General features: G+C 41.4%; 1 protein-coding gene across 1 annotated transcript in view; it reads left to right on the plus strand.

Annotated features, from left to right (window-relative positions):
- Positions 1–27,281, plus strand: part of LOC124621816 (probable E3 ubiquitin-protein ligase HERC1) — a 766,600-nt gene that overhangs the window by 388,857 nt on the left and 350,462 nt on the right. The window contains exon 38 of the mRNA XM_047147255.1: positions 11,585–11,795. Within this exon, the coding sequence (XP_047003211.1) occupies positions 11,585–11,795 (211 nt within the window). The remainder of the gene's footprint in view (positions 1–11,584; positions 11,796–27,281) is intronic.

Genomic DNA, 27,281 nt, shown 5'->3' on the forward strand with positions numbered 1-27,281 from the left:
GGGGAATATTTTTCACTTCTTAGGGAGAAGCTCCATCTGTATAGAGAAGCTGAGTACATTCTTCAACAGAAAGATTCTGATACATTCTAGTGCAGTGGTTTCCAACCTATCTAAGACCATTACTCCTGATCGTAAGCAGGAATTAACTAATAACACCACCACCACCACCACCACCACCAATACCAACATTAGTACCTAACAAAACTTTAGAATGAAAAAGAATCTTAGTTGAACACTTTTATTTGTATGTACTGAAAGATAAGTGATATGTAGTTTTTGTATCTATTTTATAAACCATGAACTGCTAAGTCAATGAGACAGTTGGTACCACTTGCTTATAACAGTTTTTTTTATATAGAAACATTAAGCAGTTCTCAGAGCCTAGCAAGAGCTATGTATAGTTTCTTCTCATGAAAGAGAGCCAACTATCCATATTGAGGTTAGACACTTGTTACAGAAAACTCTACTGCACCATTCCTCACCCTAGTGTCACGTGCTTCGCTCGCGCTCTGCCCAGCAATTTAAAATCTATTAAACTAAAATGTGTGCATTATACTTACTATTTTTAAATCACGTAATAGCTGGATTTCTTAGTTTCTTATAAAGTGGCAAATTTGGAAGACTTCAAGCTGTCAATGCCTTGTACCTGACCATTGCCACTAACAACAACAACAACAACAACGATGATGATGATGATGATGATGATGGTACTGTGTAGTGTCTACAGCATTGTGGTATCCATTACATAATAACTGTTGTATTGTGCTGTCTGTTAGTTCATTTACCTGTTGCAAAATGAATTTCTCGTCCATTGCAGGAACTACCTACAGCTCAGAGAAAGCATTTTCATGATATATTTAAGCATATGTGACATATATGTAGTGTTATTAATTTTACTGTCACAGATGCATGGTACAGAGCAGGAAGTATGCTTGTATTGGATAACTACGTGAGAAATATATTGTTTACACTTTTATTCCACAAGCTATGACATCCACCACATTACGTCAGACATTAATGCTATTACGAGGGCTATCCACAAAGGATATAAAATGTAGACTGGCAATGGGAAGGAAAGCGTTTCTGAAGAAGAGAAATTTGTTAACATCGAGTATAGATTTAAGTGTCAGGAAGTCATTTCTGAAAGTATTTGTATGGAGTGTTGCCATGTATGGAAGTGAAACATGGATGATAAATAGTTTAGACAAGAAGAGAATAGAAGCTTTTGAAATGTGGTGCTACAGAAGAATGCTGAAGAGCAGATGGGTAGATCACATAACTAATGAGGAGGTGTTGAATAGAATTGGGGAGAAGAGAAGTTTGTGGCACAACTTGACTAGAAGAAGGGATCGGTTAGTAGGACGTGTTCTGAGGCATCAAGGGATCACCAATTTAGTATTGGAGGGCAGCTTGGAGGGTAAAAATCGTAGAGGGAGACCAAGAGATGAATACACCAAGCAGATTCAGAAGGATGTAGGTTGCAGTAGGTACTGGGAGATGAAGAAGCTTGCACAGGATAGAGTAGCATGCAAAGCTGCATCAAACCAGTCTCAGGACTGAAAACCACAACAACAACAACATCCACAAAGTACATTATGTTTTGGAATTAAACATAAATAAAGTATTGGAAATTTTTTTTATTATATACAGATGAAAGCCACACTTAAATACTACTTTTCTATATAGTTGCCATTTAAATTAAGGCACTTATCGTAGCGATGGATGAACTTGGAAATTCCTTCGTCATAAAATTCGACCACCTGCGCCTTCAACCGCTTGGCGACTGTCTTTTGGGACAGAAAAGGTGTGATTTTTGTGGATTTCCTGGAAAGAGGCACTACAATAAACTCTCAAAGGTATTGCCAAACTCTACACAACCTCAGAAGAGCAATAAAAAACAAGTGCAGGGGAAAGTTGAGCTCAAAGATCTTGCTGATCCATGACAACGCCCGGGCCCACACGGCAAATGCCACTCGTGAAGTTCTCGAATCTTTTAAGTGGGAATTGTTTCCTCATCCGCCGTACAGTTCCGACCTGGCACCGAGCGACTTCCACTTATTTCCAGCAATGAAGAAGTGGTTGGCTATGCAGCATTTTGATGACGATGCACAGCTTCAAGAAGAGGTAACCACGTGGTTGAAGGCGCAGGCGGCCGAATTTTATGACAAAGGAATTTCCAAGCTCGTCCATCGCTTCGATAAGTGTCTTAATTTAAATGGAAACTATGTAGAAAAGTAGTATTTAAGTGTGGCTTTCATCTGTAAATAATAAAAAAAATTTCCAATATTTTATTTATTTTTAATTCCAAAACGTAATGTAATTTGTGGATAGCCCTCGTATTTAGGAGGAAAAAAAAAATTATTGGTAACATATGTAATCGGTGTTACAGTCGTATTAAATAACGAACATAGATCTTGTAAAAATAATGTGCTTTTAGGACTGAAACGCAGTCAAACTCCCTTGGTTTTTACCCCTCGGACAATTTTATTTTACTCCTCATGAGATGATTTATTACCAGGTTGGGAACCAATGGTGTAGTGTGTGGTTTCCGCTCCTGGCATTCTTCATGGGCAAGATGAAGAGGAATGGCTGACTTTGTTTTGTTTGATTATGCATCTTAAGAGCTATGTACCTCCCAGAATCCAATGTGTGCCAGTCCTTCATTGACTGCCTTTCCATCAAAAGCCCATAGAAGACTCTTCAAAAGGGCTGTCACTACTGTTACTTTTAGTGATACTGGTTGTGGATGCTACATCTGGGCAATGTATCATTCTGCAAGCTCTCTGAGGACCTTGTAATCATACATGCAATTTGTACTCATAATAAGAATAGCATTGTTGAGCATATACTTTATGCCAAATTCAAAAGCAACTATCTTCCCAAGTGCCTACTAAAATTCAGGCTATTTCTACATTTACATCATGCTCCACAAGCCACCGTATGGTGAAATGGAGCAAGGGAAAAATGATTGCCCATGTATGTCCTTTGGACCTCCCCTGGTCAGAATGGGTGGCACAGGGCAAATGAGCTGTCATAAAGCGGATTACATCTTCTCTTGCTGGTGGTCAAACACTAGCAGTCTCTAAGTGCTCAATTTCCCAGTTTAGTGCAAGGAATTATCACCACCAATTATTCATCTCCATGCCTACGCCATGGGAGGTACACCAGGCTACAGGTAGAAGCAAACCTTATTCGCCCCAGTACCTAGCATGTACGAGAGCTGATGGGCAACGACACTCCTATCCCTGTTGCTCCTGCAACACCTACTTTGGGAGCAATACCCTCCCAACCATCAGGGACATCAGTTCCCATTTCTCTGCTGGAGAAGCATCAGTCTTCTTCAGCTCTTCTCGTTAGGAGGAGGTCCTTTGGGTCACTCTCTTCCCCAATTCCCCCTGTTCCTACCAGTGGGAAAGAGCACACCTGCCAGAGGCTGAAGCACCCACAGGCTTCAAGATCCTCCTCAGTCCCTGAGACTGAATCAGTGAAGCCCTCCCAGCCAGAGAAGCTCAAGGAGCAGCGAGAGATATCCAAAAAGAAAAAGACGCCTAAGAAAAAAGAAATTGCCATGGCCCCCACACCACCGCTACCTACAAGTTCTGCACCTGAGGATGAGGTGGGATCCCCAAAGGACCTACATCTTAACGGACCCTCAGACCCAATGGAAATAAATCACAAAAGTACTCAGTCAGTAGCAGCAGGTGACCCTGAGGCATAAACAGCCTCCTTGGTCCCTCCATGCTTTCCCAGCCTCCAGACAGCATCATTCTCCAATGGAATTGCAGCAGTTTAATCAACCACCTGGTAGAGCTATGACAACTGTTAAGCTTTACACATACTTTCTGCATTGCTCTCAAGGAAACCTTATACCTGGCAATGCGGACCCTTGCCCTTTGCAGCTGTAGGGGATATTACAAAAACGTTAGTGAATATAATAGTGCATCAGGTGGAGTATGCATCTACGTCCTGAACTTTGTATGTAGCAAACCTGTGCCCCCCTCAGATTCCTCTCGAAGCTGTGGCTGTCAGCATAAGGACAATGCAGGAAATAACTGTTGCAATGTATATCTTCCTCCAGATGTTGCAGTATCCCTGAACATATCAGCTGCACTGATTAATCAACTTCCCAAACCTTTTCCACTATTTGGAGATTTTAATGCCCATAACCCCTTGTAGGGTGGCACCATGATTACTGACCAAGGTAGAGATGTTGAAAATTACTGTCTCAACTAGACCTCTTCCTTATAAATACTGGGGCCCCACACATTTCAATGTGGCTCATGGTGCTTACTCGGCAATCGAATTATCACTTTGCAACCCAGGAATTCTCCCATCTGTTCACTGGAGATTCCATGACGACTTGTGTGGTAGTGAACATTTCCCCATCTTCCTGTTGCTCCCCCAGCATCATTCCCCATAGGCACCTACCCAGATGGGCTTTAAACAACTCAGACTGGGAAGCTTTCACATCTACCATCACTGTTGAATCTCCCCCACATGGTAACATCAATGTGGTGGTCTAGAGAGTAACCACAGTGATCGTTTCTGCCGCGGAAAATGCGATCCCACATTCTTCAGGCCCCCCCCCCACCCCCCCTGGTGAAAGACATTAACTTGGTGGTCATCAAAAATTGCTGAATTGCTGAGGCCATTAAAGAGCATAGGCAGCTCTACAGTGACATAAGAAGCACCCATCACTGGAGCACCTAATAGGTTTTAAATGGCACCGTGGCTGTGTTCGCCAGCTCTTAAAAAGACAGAAAGAAGAGTTTTGGCAGAAGTATGTCACAACTGTTGGGTCACATATGTCTCCTTCGCAAATCTGGGTGAAGATCAGATGCATCTTTGGGTACTGGAACTCAACATGTGTCCCTGGCATTTCCAACAATTTAGCGTTACTTACTGGCGCCAACTATCTACCGACGCTGACTATTTACCGAAGCTAACACAAGTGCCGAGCACATTGCTGAGCACTGTGCTTGGACCTCTGCATCAGAGTATTACCTCCCAGCAATTCGTACCCTCAAATGGCAGATGGAAGGAAGACTCCTCTTGTTCACTAGACGCCACGGTGAACCATATAACACTCCAGTTACAGAGTGGTAGCTGCTGTGCGTTCTTGCACATTGTCCCAATAAAACTCCTGAGCTAGATCACGTACACACTCAGATGATTAAACGTCTCTTGTCGGACTACCAGCGACATATCCTCGTCATCTTCAACCGCATCTGGAGTGATGGTGTATTTCCATCACAGTGGGGGAAAACACCATCATTCCAGTGCTCAGACCTGGTAAAAATCTGCTTGATGTGAATAGCTGTTGGCCCATCAACCTCATCAACATTCTTTGTAAGCTGCTAGAATGTATGGTGAGTCGGCAGTTGTGTTGGCTCCTGGAGTCACAGGGCCTACTGGCTCCGTGCCAAGGCAGTTTTCACCAGGGTTGCTCTACTGGTGATAACCTAGTAGTGTCCCTCGAGTCTGCCATCCGAACAGTCTTTTCCAGACACCAACACCTGGTAGTTGTCAGATTTAAGAAAAGCCTACAACATGACCATGTGACACCATATCCTTGCCACTTTACATGAGTGGAGTCTCTGGGGCCCACTCCCGATGTTTATCCTTAACTTCATGTCACTCCGTAATTTCTGTGTCCAAGTTTATGCTTCCCATAGGTTCCCCCATTTCCAGAAGAATGGGGTCCCACAGGGCTCAGTATTGAGTGTCACTTTATTTTTAGCAGCCATTAATGATGTAGCAGCAGCAGCAGCAGCAGCAGCAGCAGCAGCTGTGGAGCCACCCAGCTGTGGAGCCACCCTTCTCATGTTCTTTGTATGCAGATGACTTTTGCATTTCCTACTGCTCCTCCAGTACTGGTGCTGCTGAGTGGCGGCTACAGGAAACCTTCCACAAGTTGCTGTCATGGGCCCTAACCCACAGATTCCAGTTTTCAGCCGTTGAGTCATGCTTCATGCACTGCAGTCAGTGCCGTATCATTCAACAGGAACCAGAACTTTACCTTGATGATGATCTATTCACTGTAGTGGAGACCTCTCGATTCTTAGGACTGCTTTTGACACCCAGTTTACCTGGCTTCCTCACCTTCATCAGCTCAAGCGGAAGTGCTGAGAAACACCTTAATGCTCTCCGCTGCTTGAGCAACACCAACTGGGGTGCAGATTGCTCTACACAGCTGTGGCTGTACAAAGTCCCTGTTCAGTCCCACCTTGAATATGGGAGTCTTGTTTATGGTTCAGCAGCGCCCTGAGCATTGTTGTTACTAGACACAGTGCACCACTGTGGTGTTCGAATAGTGGAAGAAGCTTTTATGATGAGTCCAGTGATCAGCCTACTGGTGGAGGCTGGGGTCCCTCCGTTGCAGATCAGGCGCCAACAGCTGTTCGTCAGTTATGTCGTGCGTATTTGTAGCTCTTCTGAGCATCCAAATTACCTTCTCCTTTCCCCAACGACAGCAGTCTATCTCCCACACCTGCAGCCCAGGTCAGGGATTATGATCGCTGTTCGCACCTAATCCCTTCTGTTTGAACTGGAGTCCTTCCCTTTACCACCTCTCCTCTGGGTCCATTGACATACACCTCCATGGTGTATACCTAGACTGCAGCTTCAGCTGGATCTTTTGCATGGCCATAAAGACTCTTGCAGCTGTTCGCTGTCTCTTTTTCTTGATTCTTGACACACCCTGGGACTCTGAAGTAGTCTACACCAAAAGCTCAATGGTCGATAGTCACATTGGCTTTGCCTACACTCACTCAGGACATATTGAACAGTGCTCCTTGCTGGATGGCTGCAGCGTTTTCATTGTTGAGTTAGTGGCCATATTCTGTGCTCTTGAACAGCTTACAAACTACTGACCAGTGCTACCCTCACCATCCTTTGGTGCAACCATCCAGGAGTCTGTCTAAGCCAGGAGTCTGTCTGAAATAGTCCGGTTGTTCAATAGTGTTTGTCTGGCCTCCGGGACATGTCAAAATCACAGAAAATGAGCTTGCTGACAGGCTGGCCAAACAGGCTGCTCGGAAACTGCTTCTGGCAATTGGCATCTCTGAAACTGACCTGCACTTGGTATTATGCCGCAAGGTTTTTCAAATTTGGGATATGGAATAATATAATCTAGCTATGCCCTATAAACTGCATGCCATAAAGGAGACTACGGATGTGTGGAAGTCCTCCATGTGGGCCTCTCGCAGGGACTCTGTGGTCCTCTGCCAGCTCCTCATTGGCAACACTTGAGTGACCCATGGCTATTTCCTCTGCTATGAAGACCCACCCCATTGTCGATGCACCAGCCAATTGATGGAGGCCCACATTCTGTTGCAGTCTCCTACTTTAGCTGACAACATCTCGTTGACTGGTTTAGTTTTACATTTTATACGTGATTGGGGGAAAGGGGGGGGGGGGGGCAGTTATTGTTCCATTGAAGTTCTAGTGCATGCCGTTTGTCACTCTGTGTTCTCTACCCTAGTGATTTTAGGCTAGAGGTTTTAATGTGTTGCAGAGTGGCTGGCTTATCCGTTTTTATTCTCATGATCAGACAGCCACCATCATCTGTTCTCTTATTTTAATCCTCTTTACCCATTTCTTGTGTCTCCCTGTGGTTTTCTTGTCTTTTTTCCATTGTAGTGTTTGTTGCCCTTCTGTAGCCCTTGTGGTTTCTTATTTTCTCCAAGTTTTGTGCAGTAAATCTTGTTTGTTTTATGCTTTCCCTCATTGACTTGTTTTATAGGAACAAGGGACCGATGACCCAAGTGGATTAGTCCCCCTGCCCCCTTAAACTAATTATATCTACCTTACATTCTAAAGAATGAAATTGTCCAAAAGTAATAGTTTTATTTTATTTTTTCCAAAAGATATTTTAACTAGCTTATTCATACCCATTGGTGCAAACTATCTCAGATACGTACTGAAACTGTAATGGTAACCAAAAAGAGCTATTACTTTTGATATGTGTAACCACTAGCCTAAATACCAATCATTAAACAAAATCACCATATTGATAATAGCTGAATTGGAGTATCTGGCAACTGCAGATGGTATTATACCAGACGGAAGTGACCTGGAAGTACTCCTTGAAATAATTCCCTGAGCAGTCTAAGTGATTTCATAAATTGTCAGAGTGTACATTACACAAAAAATTTACAACACACTGAACAGTAATTCTCTCAAATAATGGCTTGTTATTTTGGTTTCTATAACAAAAGAAACAATTTGAACAAAAATTTCATTGCTTCATACATTCTTTGTTAACAGAAATGCATTATTCATTATATATGCTTAAACAATGATTGCATAAATCCTTTCACAACATTCTATAGAAGAGAACCTCAAATGTTTTCACCCAGTATCCTCCACTTCCATCATTGTCTCAAAATTTATGAACTTTATGTGTTTGCAAGAATGGCTTTGTGCTAAAAAAATTTCAGTCTGTTATTACTGTACTTTTTCTTGCCAAATTAAATTGATTTGTATGCATTTATATGAGATGCATTCCATAATTAAGGCATAGTGACCAATATTTAACAGAGGGTAACTCTGAATGAATTTTCATGCATGCAGTGCAGTCTACTGACTCCTTAGGAAACTACTGCATTGTTGGTTTGCTTCAGTAATCATTTGCCAGTCGGTGACGGCAGATCACAATGGCCAAAACAGTCGTACCTCCCATCAGAAGTGAAGAGTGCAGTGTGATTAGATTTTTGCTGGCAAAAGGATCTTCAGCTGCTGAAATATATTGTGAGTTATGAGTTGTGTATGGATCTGAAATAATGAGTGACAAGAAAGTTCGAAAATCGTGTCAAGATTTTCAAAATAGCTGCATAAATGTTCACAGTGAACAGCAGAGTGGCAGGCACAGTATTCGGACCAATGACAATGTTGATCAAGTGAACCAAAAGCTTCGAAGTGATCGGTGACTGATGATTAGTGGTCTGGCTAATGAATTCCAAAATGTTACTTGAACCTCAATTTACAGCATTGTCACTGAACTGCTTGAGTATTACAAACTGTATGCGAGGTGGGTTCCAAAAATGCTCACTGATCAGCACAAAGAGCAAAAGAATGTATAGTGCACAACAAGTTTTGGAGTGCTATAGATAAGTTGGAGATGATATGTTTCCCCAAATTGTTAAGGGTGACAAGATGTGGATATCATACACCAATGCAGAATCAAAACAACAGTCAATGCAGTAGTACCATTCAAGTTCACCCAATCTAAAGAAGTGTAAGCAGTCCCCATTCTCGAATTAAAAATGATGGCTGCCACTTTTTGGGACGAAAAGAGCGTCCTTGTGATTGATTTCGTGGACCATGGGTATACTGTGAAATGCTGAGCAAAGTGAGACGTGCAATCCAAAATTAACAATGTGGGAAACTGTCATGTGGCATAATCCTCCTCCATGACAATGCAACCCTCACATCACTGCTAAAACCAAAGGGAAGATTCAAGATTTCTGTTGAGAACTTTTCTGATCACCCTCTGTACAGTCCCAGCTTTGCATAATCCAACTATTTCCCCTTCTTGCATTTGAAAAGTGTCTGTGTGGACATCGGCTTCAAAATGACAATGAAATCAATAATGGCATTGCCACCTGATTCAATTACCAGGTGTCAGACTTCTGTACAGAGGGCTTAAAGAAGTTGGTGCTGTATTACAGAAAGTGTACAGATGTGAACAGCGATTATGTGGAAAAGTAAAGTAGATATGTAGTAAAATGTTGCTCTTAATAAAAATCTTTTCTAATAAGCTTATTTTTTTAATGATCAAACAGTCCTTAGTTTTGAAATGCATCTCGGAAAATTGAAAACAATGCAACATTACATTTCCAGAAATAAATGTAGAACAGATTACTCAAAAACAGATCATTGCTGTAACAGTTATGATCTAGTTTTACTCAAAATCAATATATGAATGTTTTCAAAAGGGCAGATAATGAATTGAAAATAAAAATTGGTTTTATTTAAATAATGAAAAATCTTATATTTTAAATTGTTATATTATGATTTTTATTTCTTTTTATTGAAATTATATATAAGTAGTTTAATGATTCACAGAATTACAAAAATGTTGTTACAAATGTTTAATTAAGAGATCATTTCTCAAAGGTAAAGAAAATGCAATATGTACCAGAATGTAATTCTGTGGAACTGGAATCTTCAATGGACATTAAATGGAAGCAATACGGTAGCAATAAGAGTGTGCCCATAGATATCAAATTCACAAAATTTATATTATTATATTTTATATAAAAATAAATCCTGCCATTGATAATGGCACAACTGTGGTGAAACATGTTTAAGTGAAGACAAACATAATTGTGTTCTTGTTAGAATGCAGAGCCTTTTAAGCCTGCTATTAAGCTTTAATGAGGGAATGAGTCTACATTTCAGAACTGAGTCTAGTAAAACAGTATATGATGTATGAAACAGCTAATCTTAGTTTGCAGAAGTAATTTCTTGTATCCAAGACAGCTTTCGTCAACCTTAAGGATGGTTTGAACAGCACAGTGCCATGATTGACCGTGTCCTATCATAGGTGGTAAGCTGATTTCTTCTTTCAACCATTGAACTGTCTTGATGAGCTGTTTCAGAGGGACCTACAGTTTAATGTGGACACCAAACCATGGTGCAACTTGATGTTTTTCACATCAATAAAGGCTCCCGGAGAAGAAAGCAATAAGTGACAGATAAAAACCCTGGAACTGACTGGGGGTACATTGTGAATTGTGGATAACACAGATCCTTTGCTGGCCGTTGTGGCCGAGCTGTTCTAGGCGCTTCAGTCTGGAACCGCACGACCGCTACGGTCGCAGGTTCGAATCCTACCTTGGGCGTGGGTGTATGTGATGTCCTTAGGTTAGTTAGGTTTAAGTAGTTCTGAGTTCTAGGGGACTGATGACCTCAGACGTTAAGTCCCATATTGCTCGAAGCCATTTTTTTGAACAGATCCTTTAGATTCCTAGTTTGTTAGTTACATGTTCCATTGATCAATCTCACGGTAACTGTTATGATGTGGAAAGTGTCAAGTGCATATGAAATGCACAAATGAATCAAGATTTTTTTTAAATTTTTTTAAAGGTTAAAATGTTTGTTACCTACCGCATTCCCTTAAATGGCACAAAATGCTTTTATTGTACATTTAGATTTATTTATTCCTATTCAACAATTCATTTATGGTGTAGGAGGAGTCTGGCACTAATAATTGTGCCAACAAATCACACCTTGAGAATATTTTTTTCTGTTTCGAGAAAATTACTGACATTGGAAGTAAACACTACTCCTATCGTAAAAATGTTGAAGATGCTATCGTCACATAAAACAAAGGAAAATAGTGAAGACTGTAACATAAGCATTTCACTCTTTGCTTGACATGTGCTGAATAGTATGTTCATGATAGATTACTTTAAAAATATATTCATAATTATTGTCTTTATAATAAACTTTCCAACTAACTTCTTCTTGTAAAGACTATTTATATGTTACGTTCATCTGTTCTCATCAGAGCAGAAGTAATTGCTTGACAGTTGTATGTTTGCTATTTTCTGTCTCTGCAAATGATCATTTGTTGCAGACTTATGGTTGATAAGTGTGTGCAGCCATGCCGCCTGCACTCTGTGGCAACACTGATGGAAGTAGAAAGAGTCCACACCGTACTTCATTGTATGTATATGCAGGCTAGAGCAGAAGAAGTACTGCACATTTCAGAGACTGAAACAAAGCTACGTTCACTTGCCAGTAGTAAAGATGATACTCCTGTCACTACTGCAAATAGCAGCATTCAGGTAGGATACTGATTGGAACAGATAAGTAGTTTCAAGAAAGAGATTTATTTAAAAGGTTTATGTCTTCAGGTTACTTTTTAAAAAATGTCTTTATAATTGACTTTCACCAACACACATCTCCATCCTTGCCAAAATAAAATTTAACAAGGACCTTTCTTCCTGATTGTAGGGAGTAAGATTCATCATAAGAATAAACAAAATATGGTGTCATGTAAAATAATTATGAATAAGATCTAACAATGGAAAGTCCAGTTTGGAATGTCAACAATATTATGAAAAGGATAGATTATGGTCAGAGTGCCAGAGAGAGCAGTCACTTGGGCATGAGGTGTTCTTGTTTGTGTGAATGTGAGCGTTATTTTTGTTTTCCTTTCTGAAGAAGACTTTGACTGAAAGCTCAATGTGTAATGGTCTTTTCGTTGTGTCTGTCTGCAGCTCAAAATGTCATATTGCAATGAGTACCAATCTCTCCTTTTAATAATTTTATGAAGAAGATCAATCAGATTACACACAATAATTTGAAATCGTATATTGTTATTGTGATCTTCAGCCTATAGACTGGTTTATTGCTGCTCACCATGTTCTATGCTGTGCAAGCCTTTAAATTGATGCATAACTGCTGCAGTCTTGACCATTTTTTTGCACCTGTCTCTGTAGTCAAGATTTGGTCACCCTCTACTATTTATACTCCCCACATTTACCTCCATTACCAAATTGATGATTTCATTTATGTCTCAGGATGCATGCTATCAACCAATTCTGTAACATGAGTGGGTGCATGGTGTACTTTGTACAAATGTCAAGAACAGCTGTCTTTGTTACTAAGGTAAACATGTATGGGAGTATCACAGTTTAATATTAGTTTAACTAATCAATGAGAAAATAAACTTACATTATATGAGGTAAATCAGTTTTTAATTAAATAATAATAAAAAAACTTTCATTATATCACTCTGTTGCCTCATAGAAGTGTTACCCCACAGTAATGATCCATTCGGGAAGCACCGAAGAACAAAGTTGCATCAGCTCCCAACCAAATGCTTATTTGATTGCTAATTATTTCATAGACAACTACCTCATTGTAACACTGAGCTGTTAGCTCTGAATCTGGGTCATTTTCTTGCACAAATAGTAAAGTTTTTCTCATATAGCATACTATTTGTTTTGTATCACTGCTGATCTCTTGGATGTATGGCAATGCAAAGTATCACAGTATTAGCTTAAACAATAATAAAGGGATAGGTATGGGCTCGCAGTTGTAAAACAACAAAGAAACAGTACAAGACAATGTTAGTTGTGGTTCACACACTTAATACACTCTAGAGTTAATCAGGTTGTGCCATAAATAGCTTTTTTCTTCAATTTGGTTCAGTTACCTCCTCGTTTGTTATTTCGTCTACCCACTTAATCTTAAGCATTCTTCTGTAGTGTTACATTCCAAAAGTTTCTGTTCTCTTCTTTACTGCAGTATTTATTAGCCACATTTCACTTCCATATGAGGCTACACTCATCTTACAGCCTGTTTTCAAAATGCTATCCTTTCCTCCTTTCCATTCAAATGCTCTTTCAGGTCCCCTGCCATCTCTGACGGCACTACAGCGTCATCAGCAAAACTCGAAGTTTTTATTTCTGAGCCCTGACTTCAGTTCTCTTTCCATATTTCTGTGAAATTTGAAATAGTATAACCATGTAAACTGACTAGATGGTAAGAGTATCAGAAAATTCTGTTTCAGATCATCATCATCATCATCATTATTTCCTATGAATTTCCTTAGTGCAAAGCATAAGGATTAGCCATTTCCGTATGTTCGGTCCGTGACACTTTCTCAGATCGGGCTTCTCATTGTCACATCTGATTTCACTATATGTATGCATTGTTTCCTTTGAATTCACTTTGGTATATTGCCAGATACTTCAACATCAAAGTATTTTATTGATGTTTTACATTTTTCAGTTCTCACTAAGTAACCATACCACTACACTTCACACTTTCTTATCACATCAGTAATGGGCATTTTCATACCAGCAGTATTCCTGGGTGTTCCAGTTTTCATCTTGTCCTTCCTAATCTGCTGATTTCCAACAAACAGAGCAGTGTAAAGGTAACCACTCATCATGAAAGAGAGATATTGAACAGTTGATACACGTAAACAAGCTCAAAATCATTGCCTAACCTTTAGATAATGTTAATTCTGAGAACTTAAAACACATTCATGCAGTGATTATATTGTCCTACCTAACTACATTGTCCTGAAGGTGAGCTTGATTTGACCCTTGCCAAATCAATTTTGTACTCCGTTTTCCAATGGTAGTGTGCGTTAAGAAAAAACATGTCTGCTAATGTCTAACCTCTGTCATTCTGATATACCCAAATTTTCCTGCTCACGAATTCTTCTCTATTTTTGCCCTACTTACACATTAATAGCTTCAACTAACATCTCTATTAAGGCCAAATATGTTATTGTCAGCACACCGTATTAATCTAAGACCTCTGCCATTTTTAGGAACAATTGCAAAATTTACATTCGGTGAAGCAGTCTTTGCTTTTACTCCTACTTCTGCAGTGGGACTGAATGTCATTTAATATGTAGTACATAGTCTCACTTGAACATTACAATTAATTGTCCAGCAGTTGCAGATGACAACATTCACTACCAAGTTTCCTACAAAAAGACAAATATTGAAGATTATCTTCAAATCCTATAAGAAAGCTATGTGCATGAGTGAACTGGTAAAATGCTTACAAATAGTGAAGAGGCCACTACTTTGTCACAGAGATATTGCAAAGAGTTGGTTGAAGCTTAACGAGGAGTTTACAGAGAGCTGTTAGTGCAAACTGCAGTTTAAAAATATAGTAGTCATGACATAAAATACAGGACCCAAGTAGCTTATAAGACAGTAAAAAAAAATTCCAATTGCCCAACCAGTAGTAAAGTGCTAGAGGCCTCTTATAGTAACCAGTTCAGCACACATTCAATGCTGTCCTTGAATAGAAATATAGTGGCATCAGTTTGTACGTGACTTACTATACTCCCCATCCAGCAATTCATATTTAGATTTTCTGTGATTTTCTTAAATTGCTCCACACAAATGCCGGGACAGTTCCGTTGAAAAGGACATGGCTGATTTCCTTCCCTATCCTTTCATAATCTGAGCGTTGTGCTCAGTCTCTAATGACTTCGTTGTTGACGGGATGTTAAACTGTAATATTCCTTCATTTTACACAGTTGATCAAAGATATCATGGCTGCATATCCCTTGCATTCCATCTTGTGAGTTATTTATGTAGCCTTTTTTGTGGCCTACTTACTGGTATTACTATAGTAGACTCTGAGAAACTGAATAAAGAGAAATTGAATAAAAACCACTCCATTAATTGAGTAATGACACGAGTTTTCTTCTTTGGAAGCAGGCATTTCCATCTGCTCAGGTGCATCAAGTAATTTACCTTTCCCTACTCTGTACAGAACTTCAAAATTTCTGTATACCTTCACTTTCTTGAATGCGGCTGCTGAAGTGGGTACCATAAGCAGATTTTTGGCTTCAGTACCACCTGTGTACTCTTTCTATGGTATTCAAACTCCAATTTGGCCAACGTTTATCTTTGAGCACATCCTGAATTTTTCTGCTTGTTGAAAGAGAATTACCATTTCTTATCTGTACAATATTTAATTCAGTGAGAAGCAATCTTTCCTATTCCTTATATTGTTGAAAGTATCAGAGACGTAGATGGGTTTCATGTTTGTCTTTCTCTACTTTATTGTTCTGACCTCTCCTACCCTTCATCCACTTCAGCATTTGAGATCTCCCTTTTTTTTGTTTCTGCCTTCCTGGGTGTTCTTGAAGGCTGGCTAACATGTTTGACATGTAAATGGCGAGTGGGTAATGCATAACTCCAAGCACCCGGGTCAACAAAAAGGGCTCGCGCATACACAATGTGGACAAAATTGCAGACCCACCAAAGTCCTGCACTCGCTTACGCAATTGCTCAATGTCACTAGCAAAATGTTAGCCAACTGGAAGCCATGCATACCACTATCCAGCAGTTACAGTACCGTTGTTGCTATGTTACAGACCATTAAAGATGTGGCCATGCAGACCTGCGACCTCCAGTTCGGAGCTGTGGTTTTGAAATCGTCTAGTGCTAAGGTGATGTTCTCACCTCCACCCACTACAGTTGCTCAAAACACCAAAAACCCTTCACCCACCAGTGAAGTCACGTTTGCCACAAGAAGAAGAACAGAAATTTGAAGAGGAATACTCACAAGATACTTTTTGTGTCCCTCAAGTCAGCAAATGTCTGGATCCTTGTCTGACAAACACAGGGTACTAAGAAATTGAACAAGGACAAATATTCTTCCCCTTCTCCATCTAGGAGATCCTATACAACTGTGACACCATTCAGCACCTATGTCCAGTCGACCTCCATTTTTCCGGTGCGAATCACCATACCAACCCAGGGAGGTTACTTGTACCTCTGAAGAGGTAATGAAACAGGATCCTCCAGCCTCGGAACGCTGTAGTAGTATGCAGCCAAAATCTGGCACTCAGCAGCCACTGAAGTAATTGGCCCTTATCATCTAATATGGCTGTTCTCTAATGGGACATTTGCAGCATGGGATCACACATGACAGGCTTACAGCTTCTATAGTGATCACGATGCCCGGTTGTTTTATGCCTCTTCTTTACCGCAATATGACCTGGTTCGCTGGTGGACTGGGGAATGCTGTGACACCGTTCGCACATGGAGACATGCCCTCCAGGTCTTGGAATGCCAGGCCACAAACAAGAACTGTATTTCATTATAAACAGCCGTGTGCAAAGTGTTGTCACATTATCAGAGATAGCAAAAAAGCTAGTTGGATCTTTTGTACTAATTCTTTTAACGGTTTTATTCTCTCTTCTTTTGTTTGGGGTAACCTGCATGTGATTTCTGGAAACAAGGTACGTCTCCTGATTCCTGACATGACTGTAGTGAACCTATCAATATTGCCAACACCTGGGGTCAATACTTTGAATGGAACTCTATTCCGCCCACTACCATCCCACCTTCCTACTTTGTAAATGAGTGGTGGAGGCTCGGGAGATATATTTTCCTTCTTAGAATTGTGAATTATACAATACCATTTTTACTATGAGGGAGCTGAAGTGTGCTCTCATCTTCACTCCAGGATCAGACGATATTGACATTCAAATGCTGCAACACCTGTCTGTTGATGGCAAGCATTTTCTCCTTCGTACATATAATCACATCTGGACAGACAGCATGTTTCCCAGCATGAAGCCACTGCATTCCCCATACGCAAGCCTGGTAAGTACAAACATCTTCCGTCCACCTATCACCCAATTTCCCTCACCAGCAGTGTCTGCAACATGATGGAATACATGATCAGTGGTTGGCTGATATGGTTGCTTTGGTGGCTTGAGTTTCAGAATTTGCTAACAATTGCCCGATGTGGACTTTGTAAGCATTACTCTGCAGTTGATCATTGCGTCACTCTTTCAATCCACATTATGAACAATTTTTTGCAGAAATTCCAGACTGTAGCCATGATTTTTTTATTTGGAGAAGGCTTACAATACCTGCTGGAGGACGGGCAGCCTCCTTAAAATGCACAATTGGACCTTGCGTTACCATCTGTCAAATTTTATTTTGGAGCTTATAAAAGACCAGGTTTTCAAGGTACTTGGTGGTTTGGCTTTGTCAAACAATTTTAGTTTTATTCAGGGCTCTTTGCTGAGGATACCTCTGCTTGCTATAGAAATTAACCCTGTCAACAACTATCTCCTGTCAAGCATCTGAGGCTCTCTCTTCATTGATGACTTTATTGTCTACTGCAGCTCTCAATGGACTTATTTACTGGAGCAACAACTTCAGGGATATCGTGACTGTGTTTAGTCACAGAGCATCAACAACGGATATAACTTTTCTATTGAAAAAACTGTCCGTCTGATCTTGTGGTGGTATGAGAAGTTTCTTCCCCTGTCCTTAAGCATGGTCCTATTGCTCTTGCATTAGTTGAAACCATGAAACTCTTGGGCTCACTTTATGGGAAACTCCGTTGGTCCTCCCACATATCTTATCTGCCAGCACACAGTATCAAGTCTCTGAATATCCTACGTCTTTTAAACAGAACTTCATGGGGAGTGGATTGGAAAATCCTCCTCTGCTTATACCACTCCTTCATCTGATCAAAAATGGCCTATGGGTGCCTCATTTACTCATCTGCAGGATCATCTGTTTTGCGTGGTTTCAACACTGTCAACCATTGAGGCATACACTTGGCCACTATCCCAGCTATGAACCTCTATAAAGTTGATGCTGAACTATGGCTGTCCCACTGGTGTGATGTTCTGCTCAGCAGATATGCATGCCGTCTGTCCTCTGTGCCCAACCATCCATCCTGTGTGTCCTTTTGATGAATCCATTCATCACCAATAAGGGATGAGCACAACTTCTTTGTTGCCTCCTGGAGTTCACCTTGCTATACTGCTTTGGAAACTTAACCTTACGTTACCTGTCATGTTCCCGATGGGTGAGAGCCCTTCACCACCTTGGTTTCATGCAGAGTTCCACATTAATCGTGGACATAGTTTACTTCTCAAGGACACTACTCTCGACTCAATCTATCACAGTTTCTCGAATTTTGCACGCAACTTGGAGGCAGCACCTGTGTCTACGCTGATGGCTCTAAGACCACCATGGTGTTGGATGTGCTTTTGTCATTGGCAACAAATATTTTAGGTGCTGGCATGTAGATCAGTGTTCGATTTTTACTGCAGAGTTTTCCACACTCTGTCAGGCTGCCAATTACATCCAAAGGCGCAGGCTCCTCACTTGTGTGTTACGTACCGATTCACTTAGTGCCCTCCAGAGCCTCTGTGTACAATACACATGCCACCCTTTAGTACAGTGAATCTACGAATGCCTCCACTTGCTTCCTTTTTGTGGAGGCAACATGTTGTTCATGTGTGTCCCTTGTCATGCCAGAGTGTTAGGAAATGAAGCTATTGATGCTGCTGCCAAGGCTACATTCTGACTACCTAGCCTTTTAGCTGTTCTGTCCCTTCATATGATCTCTTTTGCTGCGCGTAGAAACATTGTGTCCCTCTGTCATGAATAATAGGCTTCTGTATATGGGAACAAACTCTGGGGAATTAAACACCTTCCAATGGCTTGGAAAACTTCCTCATACCTCTCTCATCACGAGGAGATACTTTTAGCTCAGCTGTGTATTGAGCACTATTGTTTCTGTAAGTGTCATTTGTTAATTGGAACCCTGCACCTCTCTGTGCTTACCGCATTCATTTCAACTTCATCCAGTAAATGGCCATTTGAAATTATGACATGGGTACTTATGACCTCAGCTGTTTTGCACCTCATAGCAACAACAACAATAACAAAAACAGTCTGCAGTGGGGCACAGTGTCAAATGCTTTCCAGATATTTAGGAATATGGAATCTACCTATTGCCCTTCATCCATTATTTGAATAATGTTATTGTATTGGATGTATAGTGGCAGGGCAGTCAAACTGATGCCTTCATTGTTATGGGAAACCTATCACCGTTGTGTCACTCGCTGCAGCATATCCTTTTTCCGTATATAGTTTGCGATGTTATCATTGTCATTGTTGAAGTTGTTGAAGTCATCTCCTATCATCTCCATATCTCAGCAAACCATATCGTCTGAATTATGTTGATCATCGGCTGTGAAGCAATCTTTAAAGTCATTCTTCATGTCAGTTTTTGCAACAAACTGTCCTGCAGATTTCTACATCTACAATGAAGTACAGTCTGAACAAAACAATATTATGAAAAGGAAAGTTCTACATCTACATCTACATTTATACTCTGCAAGCCACCCAATGGTGTGTGGCGGAGGGCACTTTACGTGACACTGTCATTACCTCCCTTTTCTGTTCCAGTCACGTATGGTTCGCGGGAAGAACGACTGTCTGAAAGCCTCCGTGCGCGCTCGAATCTCCCTAATTTTACATTTGTGATTTCCTCGGGAGGTATAAGTGGGTTGTTGTTGTTGTTGTTGTTGTTGTTGTGGTCTTCAGTCCTGAGACTGGTTTGATGCAGCTCTCCATGCTATTCTATCCTGTGCAAGATTCTTCATCTCCCAGTACCTACTGCAACCTACATCCTTCTGAATCTGCTTAGTGTATTCATCTCTTGGTCTCCCCCTACGATTTTTACCCTCCACGCTGCCCTCCAATACTAAATTGGTGATCCCTTGATGCCTCAGAACATGTCCTACCAACCGATCCCTTCTTCTGGTCAAGTTGTGCCACAAACTCCTCTTCTACCCAATCCTATTCAGTACCTCCTCATTAGTTATGTGATCTACCCATCTAATCTTCATCATTCTTCTGTAGCACCACATTTCGAAAGCTTCTATTCTCTTCTTGTCCAAACTATTTACCGTCCATGTTTCACTTCCATACATGGCTACACTCCATACAAATACTTTCAGAAATGACTTCCTCACAATTAAATCTATACTCGATGTTAACAAATTTCTCTTCTTCAGAAACGCTTTCCTTGCCATTGCCAGTCTACATTTTATATCCTCTCTACTTCGACCATCATCAGTTATTTTACTCCCTAAATAGCAAAACTCCTTTACTACTTTAAGTGTCTCATTTCCTAATCTAATACCCTCAACATCACCCGACTTAATTCGACTACATTCCATTATCCTCGTTTTGCCTTTGTTGATGTTCATCTTATATCCTCCCTTCAAGACACCATCCATTCCGTTCAACTGCTCTTCCAAGTCCTTTGCTGTCTCTGACAGAATTACAATGTCATTGGTGAACCTCAAAGTTTTTATTTCTTCTCCATGGATTTTAATACCTACTCCGAATTTTTCTTTTGTTTCCTTTACTGCTTGCTCAATATACAGATTGAATAACATCGGGGAGAGGCTACAACCCTGTCTTACTCCCTTCCCAACCACTGCTTCCCTTTCATGTCCCTCGACTCTTACAACTGCCATCTGGTTTCTGTACAAATTGTAAATAGCCTTCCGCTCCCTGTATTTTACCCCTGCCACCTTTAGAATTTGAAAGAGAGTATTCCAGTCAACATTGTCAAAAGCTTTCTCTAAGTCTACAAATGCTAGAAACGTAGGTTTGCCTTTCCTTAATCTTTCTTCTAAGGTAAGTCGTAAGGTCAGTATTGCCTCACGTGTTCCAGTATTTCTACGGAATCCAAACTGATCTTCCCCGAGGTCGGCTTCTACTAGTTTTTCCATTCGTCTGTAAAGAATTCGTGTTAGTATTTTGCAGCTGTGGCTTATTAAACTGATTGTTCGGTAATTCTCACATCTGTCAACACCTGCTTTCTTTGGGGTTGGAATTATTATATTCTTCTTGAAGTCTGAGGGTATTTCGCCTGTTTCATACATCTTGCTCACCAGATGGTAGAGTTTTGTCAGGACTGGCTCTCCCAAGGCCGTCAGTAGTTCCAATGGAATGTTGTCTACTCCCAGGGCCTTGTTTCGACTCAGGTCTTTCAGTGCTCTGTCAAACTCTTCACGCAGTATCATATCTCCCATTTCATCTTCATCTACATCCTCTTCCATTTCCATAATATTGTCCTCAAGTACATCGCCGTTGTATAGACCCTCTATATACTCCTTCCACCTTTCTGCTTTCCCTTCTTTGCTTAGAACTGGGTTTCCATCAGAGCTCTTGATGTTCATACAAGTGGTTCTCTTATCTCCAAAGGTCTCTTTAATTTTCCTGTAGGCAGTATCTATCTTACCCCTAGTGAGATAAGCCTCTACATCCTTACATTTGTCCTCTAGCCATCCCTGCTTAGCCATAAGTGGGGGGAAGCAATATATTCGACACCTCATCCAGAAACCTCCCCTCTCGTAACTTGGCGAGCAAGCTACACCGTGATGCAGAGCGCCTCTCTTGCAGAGTCTGCCACTACGGATCCCACACTGATGAGCAATACTCAAGTATAGGTCGAACGAGTGTTTTGTAAGCCACCTCCTTTGTTGATGGACTACATTTTGAATGGACTCTCCCAATGAATCTCAACCTGGTACCCGTCTTATCAGCAATTAATTTTATATGATCATTCCACTTCAAATCGTTCCGCGCACATACTCCCAGATATTTTACAGAAGTAGCTGCTACCCGTGCTTGTTCCGCTATCATATAATCATACAATAAAGGATCCTTCTTTCTATGTATTCACAATACATTACATTTGGCTATGTTAAGGGTCAGTTGCCACTCCCTGCACCAAGTGCCTATCCGCTGCAGATCTTCCTGCATTTCGCTACAATTTTCTAATGCTGCAACTTCTCTGTATACTACAGCATCATCTGCGAAAAGCCGCATGGAACTTCCGACACTATCTACTAGGTCATTTATATATATTGTGAAAAGCAATGGTCCCATAACACTCCTCTGTGGCACGCCAGAGGTGTATTCTGTTTGGTAAAATCTCTTCAATCCAGCCACACAGCTGGTCTGATATTCCGTAGGCTCTTACTTTGTTTATCAGGCGACAGTGCGGAACTGTATCGAACGCCTTCCGGAAGTCAAGGAAAATAGCATCTACCTGGGAGCCTGTATCTAATATTTTCTGGGTCTCATGAACAAATAAAGCGAGTTGGATCTCAAACAATCGCTGTTCCGGAATCTATGTTGATTCCTACAGAGTAGATTCTGGGTTTCCAAAAACGACATGATACTCGAGCAAAAAACATGTTCTAAAATTCTACAACAGATCGACGTAAGAGATATAGGTCTATAGTTTTGCGCATCTGCTCGATGACCCTTCTTGAAGACTGGGACTACCTGTGCTCTTTTCCAATCATTTGGAACCTTCCGTTCCTCTAGAGACTTGCGGTACACGGCTGTTAGAAGGGGGGCAAGTTCTTTCGCGTACTCTGTGTAGAATCGAATTGGTATCCCGTCAGGTCCAGTGGACTTTCCTCTGTTGAGTGATTCCAGTTGCTTTTCTATTCCTTGGACACTTATTTCGATGTCAGCCATTTTTTCATTTGTGTGAGGATTTAGAGAAGGAACTGCAGTGCGGTCTTCCTGTGTGAAACAGCTTAGGAAAAAGGCATTTAGTATTTCAGCTTTACACGTGTCATTCTCTATTTCAATGCCATCATCATCCTGGAGTGTCTGGATATGCTGTTTCGAGCCAATTACTGATTTAACGTTAGACCAGAACTTCCTAGGATTTTCTGTCAAGCCAGTACATAGAATTTTACTTTCGAATTCACTGAACGCTTCACGCATAGCCCTCCTTACGCTAACTTTGACATCGTTTAGCTTCTGTTTGTCTGAGACGTTTTGGCTGCATTTAAACTTGGAGTGAAGCTCTCTTTGCTTTAGCAGTAGTTTCCTAACTTTGTTGTTGTACCACGGTGGGTTTTTCCCGTCCCTCGGCACGTACCTGTCTAAAACACATTTTACGATTGCCTTGAACTTTTTCCATAAACACTCAACATTGTCAGTGTCGGAACAGACATTTTCGTTTTGATCTGTTAGGTAGTCTGAAATCTGCCTTCTATTACTCTTGCTAAACAGATAAACCTTCCTCCCTTTTTTTATATTCCTATTAACTTCCATATTCGGGGGTGCTGCAACGGCCTTATGATCACTGATTCCCTGTTCTGCACTTACAGAGCCGAAAAGTTCGGGTCTGTTTGTTATCAGTAGGTCCAAGATGTTATCTCCACGAGTCGGTTCTCTGTTTAATTGCTCGAGGTAATTTTCGGATAGTGCACTCAGTGTAATGTCACTCGATGCTCTGTCCCTACCACCCGTCCTAAACATCTGAGTGTCCCAGTCTATATCTGGTAAATTGAAATCTCCACCTAAGACTATAACATGCTGAGAAAATTTATGTGAAATGTATTCCAAATTTTCTCTCAGTTGTTCTGCCACTAATGCTGCTGAGTCGGGAGGTCAGTAAAAGGAGCCAATTATTAACCTAGCTGGGTTGTTGAGTGTAACCTCCACCCATAATAATTCACAGGAACTATCCACTTCTACTTCACTACAGGATAAACTACTACTAACAGCGACAAACACGCCACCACCGGTTGCATGTAATCTATCCTTTCTAAACACCGTCTGTGCCTTTGTAAAAATTTCGGCAGAATTTATCTCTGGCTTCAGCCAGCTTTGTGTACCTGTAACGATTTCAGCTTCGGTGCTTTCTATCAGCACTTGAAGTTCCGGTACTTTACCAATGCAGCTTCGACAGTTTACAATTACTATACCAATTGCTGCTTGGTCCTCGCATGTCCTGGCTTTGCCCCGCACCCTTTGAGGCTGTTGCCCTTTCTGTACTTGCCCGAGGCCCTATAACCTAAAAAACCGCCCAGTCCACGCCACACAACCCCTGCTACCCGTGTAGCCACTTGCTGCGTGTAGTGGACTCCTGACCTATCCAGCAGAACCCAAAACCCCACCACCCTATGGCGCAAGTCGAGGAACCTGCAGCCCACATGGTCGCAGAACCGTCTCAGCCTCTGATTCAGACCCTCCACTCGGCTCTGTACCAAAGGTCTGCAGTCAGTCCTGTTGACGGTGCTGCAGATGGTGAGCTCTGCTTTCATCCCACTAGCGAGACTGGCAGTCTTCACCAAATCAGATAGCTGCCGGAAGCCAGAGAGGATTTCCTCCGATCCATAGCGATGCACATCATTGGTGCCGACATGAACGACCACCTGCAGATGGGTGCACCCTGTACCCTTCATGGTATCCGGAAGGACCCTTTCCACATCTGGAATTACTCCCCCCGGTATGCACACGGAGTGCACATTGGTTTTCTTCCCCTCTCTTGCTGCCATATCCCTAAGGGGCCCCATTACGCACCTGACGTTGGAGCTCCCAACTACCAGTAAGCCCACCCTCTGCGACCGCCCGGATCTTGCAGACTGAGGGGCAACCTCTGGAACAGGACAAGCAGCCATGTCCGGCTGAAGATCAGTATCAGCCGGAGACAGAGCCTGAAACCGGTTTGTCAGACAAACTGAAGAGGCCTTCCGTTCAGCCCTCCGGAATGTCTTTCGCCCCCTGCCACACCTCGAGACGACCTCCCACTCTGCCACAGGTGAGGGATCAGCCTCAATGTGGGCAGTATCCCAGGCAGCCATAGTCGTAGTCCGATCGGGGGATGCGTGGGACGAGCTGGCCGTCCCCGACGAACCCCCATCTGGACCCCCACAGTGATGCCCATTGGCAACAGCCTCAAGCTATGTGACCGAAGCCAACACTGCCTGAACCTGGGAGCGAAGGGATGCCAACTCAGCCTTCATCCGAACACAGCAGTTGCTACTCATCATATAGCAGAGATGCTGAGTTGCAGTTATGCACAACAAAAAGACTGTCACAATATAAACTTTTGGCCAACAAGGCTTTTGTCAAAAATAGATCTCTCTCTCTCTCTCTCTCTCTCTCTCTCTCTCTCTCTCTCTCTCTCTCTCTCTCTCTCTCTCTCACACACACACACACACACACACACACACACACACACACACACACACGCACGCACGCGCGCGCGCGAGAGACTGCTTCTGGCAGATGAAGGAGCTTGGCTTCAGCTGCCACTCAGCATTTTCATTGTATGGTGAGTAGCAACTTCCCTTTTCATAATATTGTTACATTCCATCCTGGATTTTCCACTGTTTGATTACAGTCTGAACAAAGATTTACAAATATTCAGTCAGACATTGATAAGATTTCAAAATGGTGCAATGATCAGCAGCTTGCTTTAAATTTTCAAAAATATGAAATAGTGCGCTTCATAAAACCAAAAAAAAACATAGTATTCTTTGATGTAATATTAGTGAGTCACAATTGGAATCTATAAACTCATACAAATACTGTAACACTTAACAGGAACACAATGTGGAATGATGACATTCATTCAGTCATTGGTGAAGAAGGTAGCAGACTAAGGTTTATTGGTAGAATACTAGGGAAGTGCAATAGGCTACAAAGGAGGTTGCTTACAAATTACTCATGTGACCCACTCTAGAATATTTCCCATGTGTGTGTGACTCGTACTAAAGAGGAATAACAGGGAATATTGAACATTATGCAGAGAAAGGCAGCATGAATGGTCAAGGTTGGGTTGACCCACAGGAAAGTTCATTGAGATGTTGAAAGAACTGAACTGGCTGACTGTTGAAGATAGATGTAAACTATTGTGAGAAAGTGTACTTACAAAGTGTCAAGAAACAACTTAAACTATGATTCTAGGAATATACTACAACCCTCTACATATTGCTCCAATAGGGATCATGAGGATAAGATTAGATTGATTATGGCAGACAATGAGGCATTTAAGCAATCATTTTTCCAATGCTCCACACATGAATGGAACAGTTGGACATACCCTCTGCTGTGCACTACATAGTGGTTCACAGGTTATAGATGTAGATGTAGATATGTATGCATTTTCCAAAAATGCATCAAATTAATATGCAAATGTTGTAAATCCAAAATATTATCTATACTTCATAACTTTACTTTCCAGGTAAACGTCTAAGATGAAATTGCACATTATTTGTGCTTTCTAAATAAATGTGATAAGAAAAAATTGTTTATTTCATGGTTAGTGTTCATGACACACTTGAAAGCCCCTGTCATTCGCTAGTTTAGCTATGACTTTCTTTTGTGTAGACAAAACTGCAAGAAGGGAAGTGACATAGAGTGCATTTTTTGGCTAGTGGGAGCTGTCACATTTCAAAAAGTTTAGTTTTGCATTCTCTGTCCTTGGAAGCCTCTTTTATTAGATTGACATACAGACGGTATTGCTAACATAGTGAACAGACTTTTACACCCTACTCTCCTAGGACTTAATTTTCCGGAGTAATGCAGCTGAGGTCAAAACAAGTCTTTGTGCTACTGTAGTGTGCGATAATAATAATGTATAAAGGTGAGAACTGAACATCTTTGCAGAAGCCTCTTCAGAGATCTCGGTATCCTTATACTTACTTGTCAATACATTTGCTCCCTTATGGTGTTTGTAGTTAATAACAAGAGTGTATTTGGGATGAACTGTGTAATTCACAAACACAACACTAAAATATTTGTTGATTTTTGTTTTATGGGCATTAGGCCATGGCTGAAGGCATATTTCTGTGCCCAAAGGTTCATCTTTCAGAACTGGAGACATCATCAGAACCTACACTACTGGCCATTAAAATTGATACACCAAGAAGAAATGCAGATGATGAAGGGGTATTCATTGGACAAATATATTATACTAGAACTGACATGTGATTACATTTTCACGCAATATGGTTGCATAGATCCTAAGAAATCAGTACCCAGAACAACCACCTCTGGCCGTAATAACGGCCTTGATATGCCTGGGCATTGAGTCAAACAGAGCTTGGATGGCATCTACGGGTACAGCTGCCCATGCAGCTTCAACACGATACCACAGTTCATCAAGAGTAGTGACTGGCGTATTCTGACGAGTCA

Source organism: Schistocerca americana, chromosome 7 (genome assembly GCF_021461395.2).
Source record: "Schistocerca americana isolate TAMUIC-IGC-003095 chromosome 7, iqSchAmer2.1, whole genome shotgun sequence".
Classification (NCBI taxonomy): Eukaryota; Metazoa; Arthropoda; class Insecta; order Orthoptera; family Acrididae; genus Schistocerca; species Schistocerca americana.